General features: G+C 40.7%; 1 protein-coding gene across 2 annotated transcripts in view; it reads right to left on the reverse strand.

Moving 5' to 3' along the window:
• The window catches only part of znf362a (zinc finger protein 362a), a 26,179-nt gene continuing 12,505 nt past the window's right edge, over window positions 1-13,674 (reverse strand). Inside the window, exons 2-9 of one of the 2 annotated variants that reach the window (XM_088338045.1) lie at window positions 11,985-12,051; window positions 11,563-11,728; window positions 9,082-9,201; window positions 7,443-7,746; window positions 6,776-7,000; window positions 3,566-3,644; window positions 2,053-2,211; window positions 1-757 (exon numbers count right to left, since the gene is read on the reverse strand). In XM_088338045.1, the coding sequence (XP_088194171.1) occupies window positions 602-757; window positions 2,053-2,211; window positions 3,566-3,644; window positions 6,776-7,000; window positions 7,443-7,746; window positions 9,082-9,201; window positions 11,563-11,728; window positions 11,985-12,050 (1,275 nt within the window). In that variant the 5' untranslated portion in view covers window position 12,051 and the 3' untranslated portion in view covers window positions 1-601. Of the gene's footprint in view, window positions 758-2,052; window positions 2,212-3,565; window positions 3,645-6,775; window positions 7,001-7,442; window positions 7,747-9,081; window positions 9,202-11,562; window positions 11,735-11,984; window positions 12,052-13,674 lie in introns of both variants that reach the window. The other variant, XM_088338044.1, reaches the window with a different exon arrangement.

Below are 13,674 nucleotides of genomic sequence, written 5' to 3' on the forward strand. Positions count from 1 at the left end.
TTTGGATTATTGTTTTATTTTTGAAAAAGAGGTTGACAGTCAATCCTGTTGTTTTTTGTGTTAGGACACACAAGGCTACCACAATAATAAACAGATTGTTAAACGTTATTCATGATCGTCTTTGTCGAGGCAAATTTTGCAAACTCTTACACTGTATCTTATCTTGGTCAATTGTGCAGTTGTACCTAATTAAATGACCTCGGAGGAACCGTTTTTGTTTCCTTATCAAAACATAAGTGACCTCGAGAGGGAAAGTGGCCAAAACAAAAATAAATATCGATACAAAAACTCGGCACATGATATTTACATAAACGTAAGATAACGTATTATATATAGAAGATACCTTAACGAGCATTAAAAAAGTTAGGGAGCGTATAAAAAAGAACAATCTGTGACATCACAATAAATGTTAAAGGTCTGTCCTTCCCAGACCTCAAAGTGCTCATTAGCCATAATCCAGATACGTATATATATATTTAAAAATGTTACAGAGGAAAATAGGAGTCTACCTCCTCATAAGCTATTAGTACACTCTGGCACTTTTTTTTTCTTCGTTTTTGGTCGTACCCGAGTCCATTGGTCGTACGGTTGTGGTCGCATACTAAACGGAGAGGGAAAGGTGATGCCGGGACAAAATGGCGGCGGCGCTCAGGTCCGAGGCGTCGGTCCTCGGGTGGTGGTGGGGCCCGTCGCTCCTCCGAGGGCCCCCGTGCTGCCCGGCCCCGTGCTTGCACATGTGCTTCATGAGGTAGGTCTCCTGCAATGCATGGGGTGCAGAGCATGTGGAATGCTTTGGATGGCGAGCGTTTACCAGAAATTCCGGACTACATAGAGCACCTTGTTAAAAGCCGCATGCGAAAATTTAAGGGAGAAACTCAACTTTGTTTTTGTACAAGGCGCACCGCATTTTAAGCCACAGGCTTAAACAGCCAAAAGAATTAACTTCTATCCGTCCATTTCTTACAGAAAACAAAAAATCAGCGGGGAAATGTCTAGAACAGAAAAGTAACACATTGTGCCGCGATTAAAACACTCATTTGTGGACTGTGTCTGCAGCTGTCAATCTCAGTCCATTAAGATTGACAGCTGTAGCACAGAAATAGATGAATGACATTGTAACTGTGTCTATGGGATAAGATCACGATCTTGGCTGAATCAGCGGGGAAATGTCTAGTACAGAAAAGTAACACATTCTTTCACAATTAAGACACTACTGTGTCTGAAGCTGTCAATCTCTGTTGATTCAGAATGACAGCTGCAGGCACAGTAGCACATGAATTGATGAATGACATTCTCACTGTCCATATGGCATAAGATCTTGGCTGAATCAGCGGGGAAATGTCCAGTACAGAAAAGTGACACATTCGTTCGCAATTAAGACACTCACTTGCTGACTGTGTCTGCAGCTGTCAATCGTAATCAAATGAGGTTGACAACTGCAGACACAGTCACCAAATGAGTGCTGCATTTGCGCCACAATGTGTGACTTTTCTGTTCTCGACATTTCCCCGCTGATTTAGCTGCGCTAGTGATCTTACTCCATAAAGACAGTGAGTATCTCGTTCATCGAATTCATCTGCGTCAAAAAGTATGTGACGAGGCATTGGCTAAGGAAGGTAGTTGTAGTTACTCTTGCCATTACTTGTGCTTTGTTGAATTGATATACTTTGGCATTCAGGGCACATGGCAGAAATCACATCGCATCATCAGCAGCGTGCACTTGTGATGCTTTTGCTTGAATTAAACAGTCATATTTCACACAGTCTGCAAACGAGGGTTACGTCGTAAGATGCCGCCGTATCAAAGCATGGGCCTAGCGTACACCTCAACTGGGGAGATTCGCGGGGTGGGACAGGCATGGTCCCGAAGTCACCGCGAACACTCTCGCGATCACCAGATTTGCGAAAAACAAAACACAAAGGTTAATCCGCATTGAATTGTAAGCCGCAGTGTTTAAAATGTGGTAAAATGTAGAGTCTTGTAGTCCGGAATTTACAGTGCATAAAGAAAAAGTCGAAAGGGATTTCTAGGACACGCAGTGGTTTTACTCACCGACGTGTACGCTCTGTCGCAGGTGCTGCAGCAGTAGGCCCGAGCCGTCTTGATGGCGTGGGCCGAGAGATGCATCTGCAGTGACGCCGCGTCCGAATACGCCCGGAAGCAGTTGGAACACTTGAACGCCTTGTCTTTGTTGTGGTGCCTCTGGTGAGACTGAAAACCGTACGTCACAACCAGAACATTTCAGCTTAAAGGTCAAATTTAACATACCCATTCACGTCAATTGGTATTGATTCTAAAAGAAAAATAAAACGTCAACAAAAGACATAGGTATTATATATATCGTGTCAGTGTTTCCCATAGAATTTTGTGAGAATGTCAAGATCATATCTTTCAGATTTAATTCCCCCCAATGTTCCAGTCCGGAGCCTTTGCTCTAAAAATGCTGGTCTACTAGTGATACCAAGAGCCAAGAGGAAATCAGCTGGTTCTAGAGCGTTCTCGATTCAGGCCCCGGTGCTGTGGAATGCTCTTCTCCCTGAGATCTGCAACCTCAGTGGAAACGTTTAAATCTAAGCTCAAAACACGCTACTATTCTATAGCATATGAATAACCTATATTTTATGTTGACAATATCTGTGTATTATTTGTTATTGCAACATCTGTTGCAGCCTGGTCATCCTGGAAGGGGGATTACCTCTTGTAGGGTCCCTTTTCAAGGTTTCTTCATTTACCTCATGTTGAGGTTTTGAATTTTTCCTAGCCCTCATGTAGGTTTTAGATCAGGGGATGGTTTAATAATAGTCTGTAGTTTGCAATAAACCGGGGTCTGTGCAGCCCTTTGAAATTCCTTGCGATTAAGGGCTATACAAATAAACATGACTTGACTTGATGTCTCCATTGTGGTGCTTTCTAAGGACAGCTAAGGTACTCGCGGACCTGACCTGAAAATAGCTCACAAGTGCTGGGTCATTGTGATTTTCACGTTTTTTTAAACCCCTACTTATAATAAATTACCTGGATATAACAACAGAGTAATAACATGAGAAGCTTTTATTCTAGAAATCAAATCTGGTGCCCTATGCGCTAATTAGCAGCCGAAAGTAGCACTTCAGCTTTGAAGATCCTATTGTTTTATTTAATTGATGTTTGGTGTAACCAATGCTCAATCTATTGCACCCTGGTCATCCTGGAAGGGGGATTACCACTTGTGAGGCCCCTTCTCAAGGTTTCTTATTTTCCTCGTGCTGAAGTTTTGAGCTTTTCCTTGCCCGCATGTTGGTTTTAGATCAGGGGATGGTGTCATTGTAACCTGTGCAGTCCTTTGTAATTAAGGGCTATACAAATAGATGTGACTTGACTTGAAATGTGACTAGACCCCTGGTTTATTGGGTTAAACAAACCTCCGAGTATTTTTTTTTTAAAATGCACGTTCATATGATAGTCCATGTCTTTTCTCTTGTAACTTATATTGATACTTTTTTGAATGAACAACATTTGTTTTACCACGAGGTGGCGCTGAAAAATACACACTGGTCCTGATTTGAATTCAGCGTTTTCAGTTTACCTGCAGATTGGATAATTGGGTGAAGGCCTTCTCACATCCGGGTTGGAAGCATTTATATGGACGATCGCCGGTGTGGATTCTGGAGAAAAATCGTGAAAAAACAACGATATGAACATTTTTCCAAACTTACATGCAGTTAAGCCTTTTCAAGCGCTATTTTGCTGGGGCTGCAACAAACAACTATTTTAGCAGGCGACTAGTCACCGACTATTGAAAACAATTAGTCAAATAATCAAATTTTATTTAGCAAGAAGTTCATTTAATTGTATGACAAATTATAATAAACACCAAAAAATTGGTACAATGTACAGGATTTGTACACCTTTTCAATAGCCAAATTGAATCACTTTTTAAGCACGTTTAAGACCAATTTTCCACGTTTTTAAAAGAAAAATAATCTGGTGTGAATATTGTACAGAGACCCCTCGGTTTTCACGGTTAATGGGGACCAGAAAAATAAGCAAAAAATGAAAATTCCCCACGTAACCTTGCACCTTCATAAAAGCCCCCAAAGTGTTAAACATACCCCAAGATGACGTCATTACTGACTGAGAGTTCACGACTGTAACAAAATAACAACTCTAGATCTACAAAAAAATAACACATGAAACATAATTACAGTAAAATGTTTTATAGTCATACAATAATAAAACAAAAAAAATGGATGGCTTTTCCTTTCCGTGTAAGAAAGCGATTTAGAAAGCGGCCAGCTTGCTAGCATCGGGTTCCTTGATTTGAGCAAAGTCTCTGCGATGATTAAAATGAAAGTGTTCCAAATGTACCCGTTTCCCACTAGTTGTAGCTCCAGGTCATTCATTTCATGGTTAATAGATCTGGTGTTGCTGGAATACAGGCTCCACAGCTTAGCCGTAGCAGTAGGACGGATATTCAGCCTCACTATTACGCCCTCTCGGTCTATTTCCGGACTCCATAACAATCTATGGTGCACCCAGTCGTGATCAGCCGTTTCTTTCGACTTTCCCAATTTAATTGATGAATTTATTTTCAATGTAACGAGCCGCTAAAAGCTAACTGTAGCCGTGCAGAGTTTGTTTTGTTCCGCGGATGTAGAATGCGCATGCCCACCGCGGCTGTTTGACTGACAGCATACACCAGCTTGTCAGAGTCGCGCACCCAAACAGTCAAGTCAGACACAAAATTCGCCCCATGCAGCATTCACTCTGTGCTCTCTCTGACCACAATGAAGGATTAGTTGATATCAATAACAATGAAGACAATTCATTTCAAAATCTACGAAGGAGTGAACCAGCTAAAACCGAAGCGTGAAGTAGCGGGTGGTCTCTGGAATTTGCAGAGCCACAAAAATACCTGCGATGGTTTTCAAATCTTGAGTAAATGGTGAATATATTCCTGGATCTTAAAAACCCAACAAAGGTGTTAATGCATGTCATCAAAAACCATATTGGATTCAATGTTACTTGAATCTTACCGAGGCGAGTCAGACTTAAATGTCTGATGTGCTTTCTCTTTAAATGTTCGTGCATCACCAAGCTACTGAAAGTAGTCTTTTAATTTGCTGTATCCAGGCTATAAATCACCCAAAAGATTTGGTACCTGTACTTGATGTTGAAGCAGATATTTCTGCATGTTACTGCTTGAAACGTAACTGCGCATGAGCAACTCTCAGCAGAGATTACCTCCATGTTGAGATGCCTCACTCTGTTGCAAAACCATGTCTGGCGACAATGGAATTATCGTCCACTAGTTCTACGATGGATTTTTGTCGACAACGTCTATGACTGAATAAATGAATGAATGAAACTTATTTCGAACATGACAAAACAAAAACAAAACAACAAATCGAAAAAAAACCCACAATGTTATCGTACATGTTCGCAAGGGAGTAGGGAGAGGCAAATGCTTATTAAATCCTACCCCTTTGACTTGATTAATAATTGTGTACCACAGTTAGCTCTTCTGTGTATTTACAAACAACTAACACCTCTTGACACATTGGCTCTTTGGAAACAGTCTCTTCATTATCATCAGTATCACCACTTCCATCACTGTTTTTATCCTACCAGATTAATTTAGTTTTAACCCTCTGTTACCTCTGTAATGCTAGTAATCACCGAATATCATTCACTCAACAATAATAACAATTAATCACAGTTATAATAATTAGCCAATATTGTTTTTTTTGTATCTGGATTAGAACAGGTGAATACTTGGTCTTTTTTTGAGCTCATGCTGTAGTTTGTTCCAAAGTTTAACTCCACATACAGACATACACATACTTTTCCTGGTAGTTCTCACCGGTTACATTTTAAAGTTGTAGCTTCCTTCTTTTCGTGTGATTAATTTTTGTATGTTCTCTGGCAGTATATCTTGTTCACTTTCAATAGTAGTTGGGAAGTGGAAAACTACTAGATCAGACAATTTTAATAATGATCACAGTATCCTGCCTTGTGTATAATTCTTATTGCTCGAGTAGAAAAGGGGGAAGGGGTGAACTTTTGTAATCATTGCCCCAAACTTCTGCACAGCATGTTAAGTTGGGCAAAACTATCTATATATCTATCTACCCCGGTCATATCCCTCGAGAGGGGTGACCGACAGCAAGACAAACACATACACAAAAAAAAAAAAAAAAAAAAAATGTGACTATGGCCAACCCAAATGCCCAAGCACCTCGGCACCCAGGTTGGTCATGCTTTCGTCCCTCCAGATGAAAAGGGACACAAGAGAGCGGCCATGTCACTCGGGTCAGGGTGACACAACACACTCTTCTGTTCAACAGCAGGGGCCTTTTCACTGCAGCTTTCACTGGTTTACCCCTGCCGCATCATACAGGTGCCCTGCCCATCCCTTAGAAAGCGACCAAACATCCCACTATCCTTTCGCAACACCTCTCCACTCATTCCTATCACCAACAAGAGCTCTAGCTTGTACAGCGTATTGTAATTCAAAAATAATTTGGCTTTATTAATAATTGAGACACTTTGATACCTTAGTTTGTATGTGTCTGATGTGTGTTTTCCAATTCAATTTACTGTCTATTGTAACTTTAATTTAATTCCTGATACAATGTCTATGACAACACCAACCATTTTCACTGCCAGGTCTAGATTCACTTTAGTTTTATCTAAAGATAATTCATTTATATCAAACCATGTTTTTAGGGTCAGTTGATTGTTGCAGCCCTCTTTTTATCAGAGCAAAATTTCTATCGGAAATGGAGGATTTAACCTGGTGTGCTGCTGCAGGTGCGAGAGCTGTCGAAAGCACTTCTCGCAGTAGACGCATCGGTACGGCTTGAGGCCTAGGTGGATGCGCAGGTGTTGCGCCAGGTAAGGGGCGTTGGCGAACGTCTTGGTACAATGGGGGCACTTGTACGCTTTGGCCTCCGTGTGAGTCTTTGAGTGGATCTGCATGTCCGACTTGGAGAAGAAGGTCAGCGGGCACACTTTACACCTGTGGCCGGAAGGCAAAAGGTAAATACTTGATGTGGTATGCATTGGATCTGTTCATTTGTTCAAAGTTATAGTCTGGGACGGGTATGCACTTCCACGGGTCAACCCCAGCGAATCAGTCCAGATCTTTCTCAAACATTTAAGACCTACCCAACTTATTAGGATGGTGATAGGATCCATATTAAACTCATACGGGTCACACTAAAATTAAGCTTTTACATGATGGCGAGGTCCTCAAACCACTGTTTTGCAGGCCACAAATGGCCCGTGGCAGCAAGTTCAAGGCCCTGGCGTTTTCAAGGATATCAAGCACCCGTACGAACCCCGACGGTACTTAGTTAATGTAAATTATTCGTGTTTTTCAGTAACTCGCCCAATTTTTTTAAATCTTAATTTTAAATTGAATGAAAAAAGCTGTTCTTTCCTTGGGCTAAACAACTCACCTGTAGGTTTTCTCTTTGGCAGTGATGCTGATGGCCGACTGGTCGTTGCTGGACGCCAGGATGGGGTACGGCACCACCAAGAGCGAGGAGCCGTTCTCGGCTTTGATTTTCCGACGTCCTTCTTTGGGAGGTTTGGACACCCCCAGGAGACCCATCAGACCCCCGTTGGTTCGTCCGGGCTCCATCCCGTGAGGGTTGGTGAAGCTGGAGAGCAAGTGTGGCGTGGAGGCTCCGGACGGAGGCGTGGCGGGTGAGGTGACCTCGGAGTTGTTGAGGTTTCCTGTCCTAGATGCTAGAGAAACACCTGATGGGGAGAGAAGACCTGATGACGATGCTCTGTTCCAAAGAGCTGGGAAATCTGATGCACCGTATTTAATGGTGTATAATGCACTTTTCTAAAAGATTGAGTGTGTGTTTTCCACAGGATACTACTATTTATTTGTGCAGTGATTAATAAGTTGAAAAATATCTGACCACAATGGCAAAACATTGGATGCAACGGAATTTAAACTCGGGTCCAGCAGTGAAATCATTGAATCATAACCACTGGTCCACCATTCATAAACGAATCAAGCTAATTTAGTTGTGAAACCCTTTTCCATAATGTCCTGTGTTTATTATCTATTTTCTGATGTGTTTTTTAATGCAACCATTGCTCATACTGTAGTTTTAGTTTTGTGCGCCTTAGCGAGGCCACAGCGCCTTATACTGTAATCCCTCGCGGTTTCGATACTTTGCCAACTTTTTTGTGTGCATTGTGTTCTGCAGCAGACAACACACAGCGAATGCCATCACCAGGGCAGGCCTTGAAAGGCTGTGTATGTGTGTGTGTTGGGTGGCATTGCTGTCTGTATTGCAAAAGTGATAGGCTGGTCTATCCTCTCAGTCAAACAGCTGGTTTGGCGCACAAGTCAACAGGTTAAACCAAAACAAACTGCGAAGCAGGGAGAAAGCTAGTATTTTAGTGTCTTGATACTTGGGAAAAAAAACCCATCCAAATTGGCCTTTGAGGAAAGTCAGAAGAAATGCTGATCACCACCGGGTGCTCCGTGGATTTTTATCGGGTCCGGGAAGAGATTGAGGGAGTGTCAGCAGAAAAAGCAATAGCGGGGGCTGCAGAGCCACGTAACAAGCCACCCCTGCTGAACCTATATATCTCACCCACACCAGATCAATTTCCATAAAACGGACGAGCTGTAGCTACATATGGGAAGCGGCTACATTTGTGATGTTTGTATTTTAATCAGCACGGATATCTGGCTCAACCCAAAGATCCTCAATGCTCTTTACATCACTGAAATGAGAAGCCCTCCAGGTTCATTCTACTATTATTTCATGACATTAAAACACATCAAATAAACTGCAGTTCTGTGTTCTGTGAGGTTATTAGTTGATTTACTATATTTTGTTACACTCGATTATGTTACTGATATCTAATAAACGTTTCTACTTCACAGGGTTTGGCAATTGCAGGACTTTTTTGGTACGCAACACCCACGAAAAACAAGGGATTACTATAAATGAAACAAATGAGGATTACAAAGTGGGTTGGCCTTGTAATCAGGTGTGCCGTATAGTCCGGAAAAAACGGTCATTGAACGCATCATTTGGAAGTGTTTTGCATTTTCGAACCCCTCACCTGAGAGGTGGTTTGCCCGAGCCGGATGCTCAATAAGCTGGCGCCAGTCCTCCCACAACCCGCGAGCTTTAATGGCCGCTTTGTCGTCCAGGTTCAAGTTGACGTCACCGAGGATGCGACCTTGAAAACAAAAAGAATCAAGGTGGTACACATGCTGACATATCAAGATTAAGTCAGTCTCGAAATTTTGAGAGGGAGCAAACCTGTTGCACTAAAAACATTTGAGATCAGGATTAAAATCCTTCATTGACAACATCAAATTTCCACCTATTAAGGTTGCAACAAACGATTAATTTCATAATCAATGAATCTGTCGATCATTTTTCTCCCATTGATCCATAAATGAGATTTCTCAAAGACAACAAATGCTATACACCTGCAAATATGTAAGATACTCTTTTCCTACCACCTTATCCAAAGGTCATATTTTATTTTGAATTAGCATACAAAACAAACCAAAAAGAGCAAAAAGGTAATTTTATGTGTACCATTTTTACTATCCACAAAAAATATATATCAAAAATGGAAAACCACTGTTTTTTGGTTTAAATTTTGGCATATGATGAACATTACAAATAGGAAATTGGTATATGCTCATGAATTTGCCCCGTATGTAGATTTAGACATTCTAATATTATTATTTTTCTTTTCATTTTATTTATTTTATTTACAGATTTTCTGTTTTCTTTCTCTGTATTTCTGCAACACTGTCTGTTCCCTTGAAAATTGTTAACTTTGTTTCATGATGAAACAGTCAAACTACAAAGTTGAACTTTCATGCCAATGTTGTTTGTAAATGATGCCATGTTTAATATTAAGTATTTTAACATAACTTTTTTATAAAAGCGGTCTTGGCGCCCTCTGCGGGACCAAAGCAGTACTACAAGTCACAACAGTGCACTCTCACTTCCATTAATTTCACATACATCACTTGTTACAGCAAATCAATGATTTCATTAATCACAAACGCTTTACATCATCGACTTTGATTCTATCCATTAGTTGTTGCAGCCCTAATGCAATGTCCTTCAAAGTCTGAATAATGAATCGAAAGTAAATAGTTGTTTCCCTTGTCGTGCTTTTTTTATATCTTTCAGGATGACTTCTGCTTTTTCCATTCTCTAACATTTGTCTCTGCTACTGTAAAAATAATGTGATAATAAGATAAAACCGAACGCCTTCACAGATGTCATTCAATCACTGGTGGTCCAATGGTTAGGATTCGGTGCTCTCACTGTTGCAACCCAGGTTCGATTCCCATTGCATAAAATGTTTTAAAATTGTGGACAGCGGTATTTTGTGACTGACCAATCATTGCACGAATCTGGAAATATACTACTGTAAAACCTTGTGTATAACGCGCACAGAATCTTTCTTTTTAGTTAGAAAGAAAATGCACTCTGTACACAAATAAATCTGTGTATGTCCTTTTTTTAAATCAATAAATGTCTAATGGAGATTAGTGGAGCATGACGTAAAACAGATATTATTTACATTTTTAAATCCAAAATATAGCTCTAAACCAAGACAGGCCAATAAGTTTTAATAGCAGATATGTCAGAGCCATTTTATTTGGAAGTGACAAAAAAAATTCCAGGCGGCCAATCTACAAAACCAAGATAAGGGATTAAGCCGGGATATGTTACTCATCTTGCCTGAATCTACCCTCAAGTCAGTTGCGTGAAAGCAGGTTAAATTTCGCCTGGTTTAGTTACTTTATAAATTGATTCTCTACAGCAGGGGTTTACAAGGTCGTGCCCATGGGGAGACCCTAAAGACCTCCTGAGTAGCCCACGGACTGATTTTGAAAACATGTCAGGGGTCATTGTGATTTCCAACTCGCATGATGTTTATTGGTTAACTGAGCCTTTTTTAACCTTTAATAATTACAAACTGGTAATGACGTAGTATTAACATGTAATTTGAGATTTTTTTTGTATTGTTTTATTTCTAACAAAGTTAATAAAGGCTACAAGAGATTAAATCTTAGGAAAGGATACAAATATTGAGGAAAAAAAAACATCAAGAATCGTTTTATAATCAATCACATTTTCAAAGACTTTTCGAAATTGGATTTAGAAAATTTTAATGCCAATTAAGGCCTTGTTTCTAAGAATCATGAAAATAATGCCTTTTAAGACTTTTCAATGAGCTCTAAAAAACCTGACAGGCTTCTTTTTCACGGATTTTTTTTTTTTACAAAACAAAACAATCCACCCGTCATTATTCTTTGTTTCCTTCTCTTTAAGGAGGATTCGCAGGAGGGGATTTCGGCCTTTTCTCACACAGTGCAACATACAAGCTCGTCGGGGCTTGCACTAAAAGGCACGTGTGGAGCGGTGCATTACCCTTCCTCCCCCAGAGTCCTCACAAATAAAATATGAAAGTTTGGGTTTGCTTCGGGCTCAGTCCCCTCAAATCAAGTTAGATTTTTTGAGGCCCGATCTAACCTCTAATTTGCAGTAATGACAAAGTATCTACCGGTGAGTGAGCTGGAAGTTGGCCGGGCGGGGCTGGCGTGAAGTACGATGTCCGACTGCTGCGCTTTTGACGTTGCGTGCTGACTGCTGTCCGGAGACAGCAAAGGCTGCTGGGAAGGGAGCGTAACCGGTGACGGATGAGACGCTCGGATTTTCTCTGCCATCAGCTGCTCCTTCATTTGACCAACAAAGAAGAATGAAGAGATTATACAAAAATCTTGTTTTTTGGGTGTTTTTCATACTTGCTGTTCCTAAAAATAGTCCTGTTTGAATGTTAAAAACTGATTTCTTTCCTTCTTTGTAAGACTCCCTCCTGAATTCTGTGATACTGTTGCCAGGTAACACTAAAAGTCAGATTATTTTTTTGATGTATGCAAAAGCGCCTCATCAAAATCCTTGTCCCCTGGACTTGAAATAACTCACCTGAGTGACAGTCATGGCGGGTGGCGGGGGCCAAAAATAGGGACTGTTAAAACGAGGTTCAGCCATTCTGGAATACAAAAACAGGAAAAAGAAATACTTAATAAAACATTGAAACTGGCCAATTGTGAAAAGACTGGAAACCTGGACTTTCTAACCAATTAAGCGATTCATAAACTGTATTTTCCGCAGTAGGAAAAATAGTCTTTTCCATTTATAAGGCACACTGGACTAGAAGTCGCATGGAATTGAAACTACAGTAAGAGCTACAGTTGCATAAAATTACATAAATACATGGAATTTAAAATAACATCTCATAGAACATAAATTAACATCATGACAATTGGTTTCACTACTAAAATGAATTAATTCATTCATAAATGGTTACCGTATGCAGTATCATTTAATTGTAACTATGCATTTCCAATTTTTTCCACAATATTTTTCCGTCTATAAACACGCCGCCGCACTTTCACATTTCTAGCCAATTTGGGATTTTTAGGTGCGCCTTATAATCCGGAAAATACAGTAATCACATTTGCAGTACAAAGAGTTATGGCAATCAATCTGCTGTCATGATTACCGATGTGAATCACTGTTACCCGCTCATTTGGCGCCAACCGCCGTGAGTTCTGATTGGATCCCTGTCACTATTTGAACCCAGTCCTGTCAATCCCCTGTGTTCAGTCCGTCTGCGAACCTCTGTTTTTACAAGGCAAGCCTTTTTCGACCCTGACTGCCGCCTGTCCCGTTTTTGCTCCCGTTTGTCTCCAGCTACGACCCGTTTTGATCCCGACCACGCCTGCTCTCCCGTCTCGACTTACGACCCGTTTTTGATCCCGACCACGTCTGATCTCCTGTTCCGGCTTACGACCCATTTCTGACCCCGACCACGTTTTTGCTCTCCTGTCCCGGCTACCGACCAGTTTTTCCGTCCGACACCGCCATCGCTCGCTGCGGACGATCCACTTCCATGTTCGGATCACAATCAGAGTACGAGAGCGACTTGCTTCCCGTGTCCAGCGAACACCAGATCGTGGGCGCAGCCCTTCCTCTTTCCTCCAATAAAACTTGAGAAATGTTACGCAAGTGGGTCCTGTTTCCGTTCTGGTCCTTACACCTGCAATGTTGTCAAATATCTACAATTTCAGAGACATTTGTTGAGGAAATTTATTATTAAAGTTTGATTTTTCATTTCACCTCACAATTTGGGGATTTTCTTTCAAAATCGTTGAATTTTCCCACTATACTATGACTATCATTAATACAATTAGCAAGTAATGTATTGAAGTGCTGAGTGTTTGCAGATGCAGAGTGAGGCACGCAATTCTCTTGCTTGATTATAGAGGGTGATAGTGAGACCAAGGGTTCTGGGTTAGTGAACACCTCAACCCCAAACAATAGAATTATTGATAAAATTAGCAAACTAATAGCAAGTCAAACCAGCCAGTATTTTTTCTCCGAAGACTTCTTTTTCATAATGGAGGATAACCTTTCTATTAATTCTTTTAGTCAAAATGATCAGTGCATAGACTTCGTGTATATAATAAAAAGTTTTTTAAGGAGAGTATTTTTGTATCAGACATTAGCAAAGTTTACTACCTTCATTTAGCAACATTATAATTGGGCATTTACTTATTTATTTGGACACTTTAGAACAATGGCTCCCAAACTTTTGCAGGCTGGCGCCCCC

The sequence above is a fragment of the Urocampus carinirostris genome, chromosome 6 (assembly GCF_059441175.1).
Source record: "Urocampus carinirostris isolate Australia breed hairy pipefish chromosome 6, RoL_Ucar_1.0, whole genome shotgun sequence".
NCBI lineage: Eukaryota > Metazoa > Chordata > Actinopteri > Syngnathiformes > Syngnathidae > Urocampus > Urocampus carinirostris.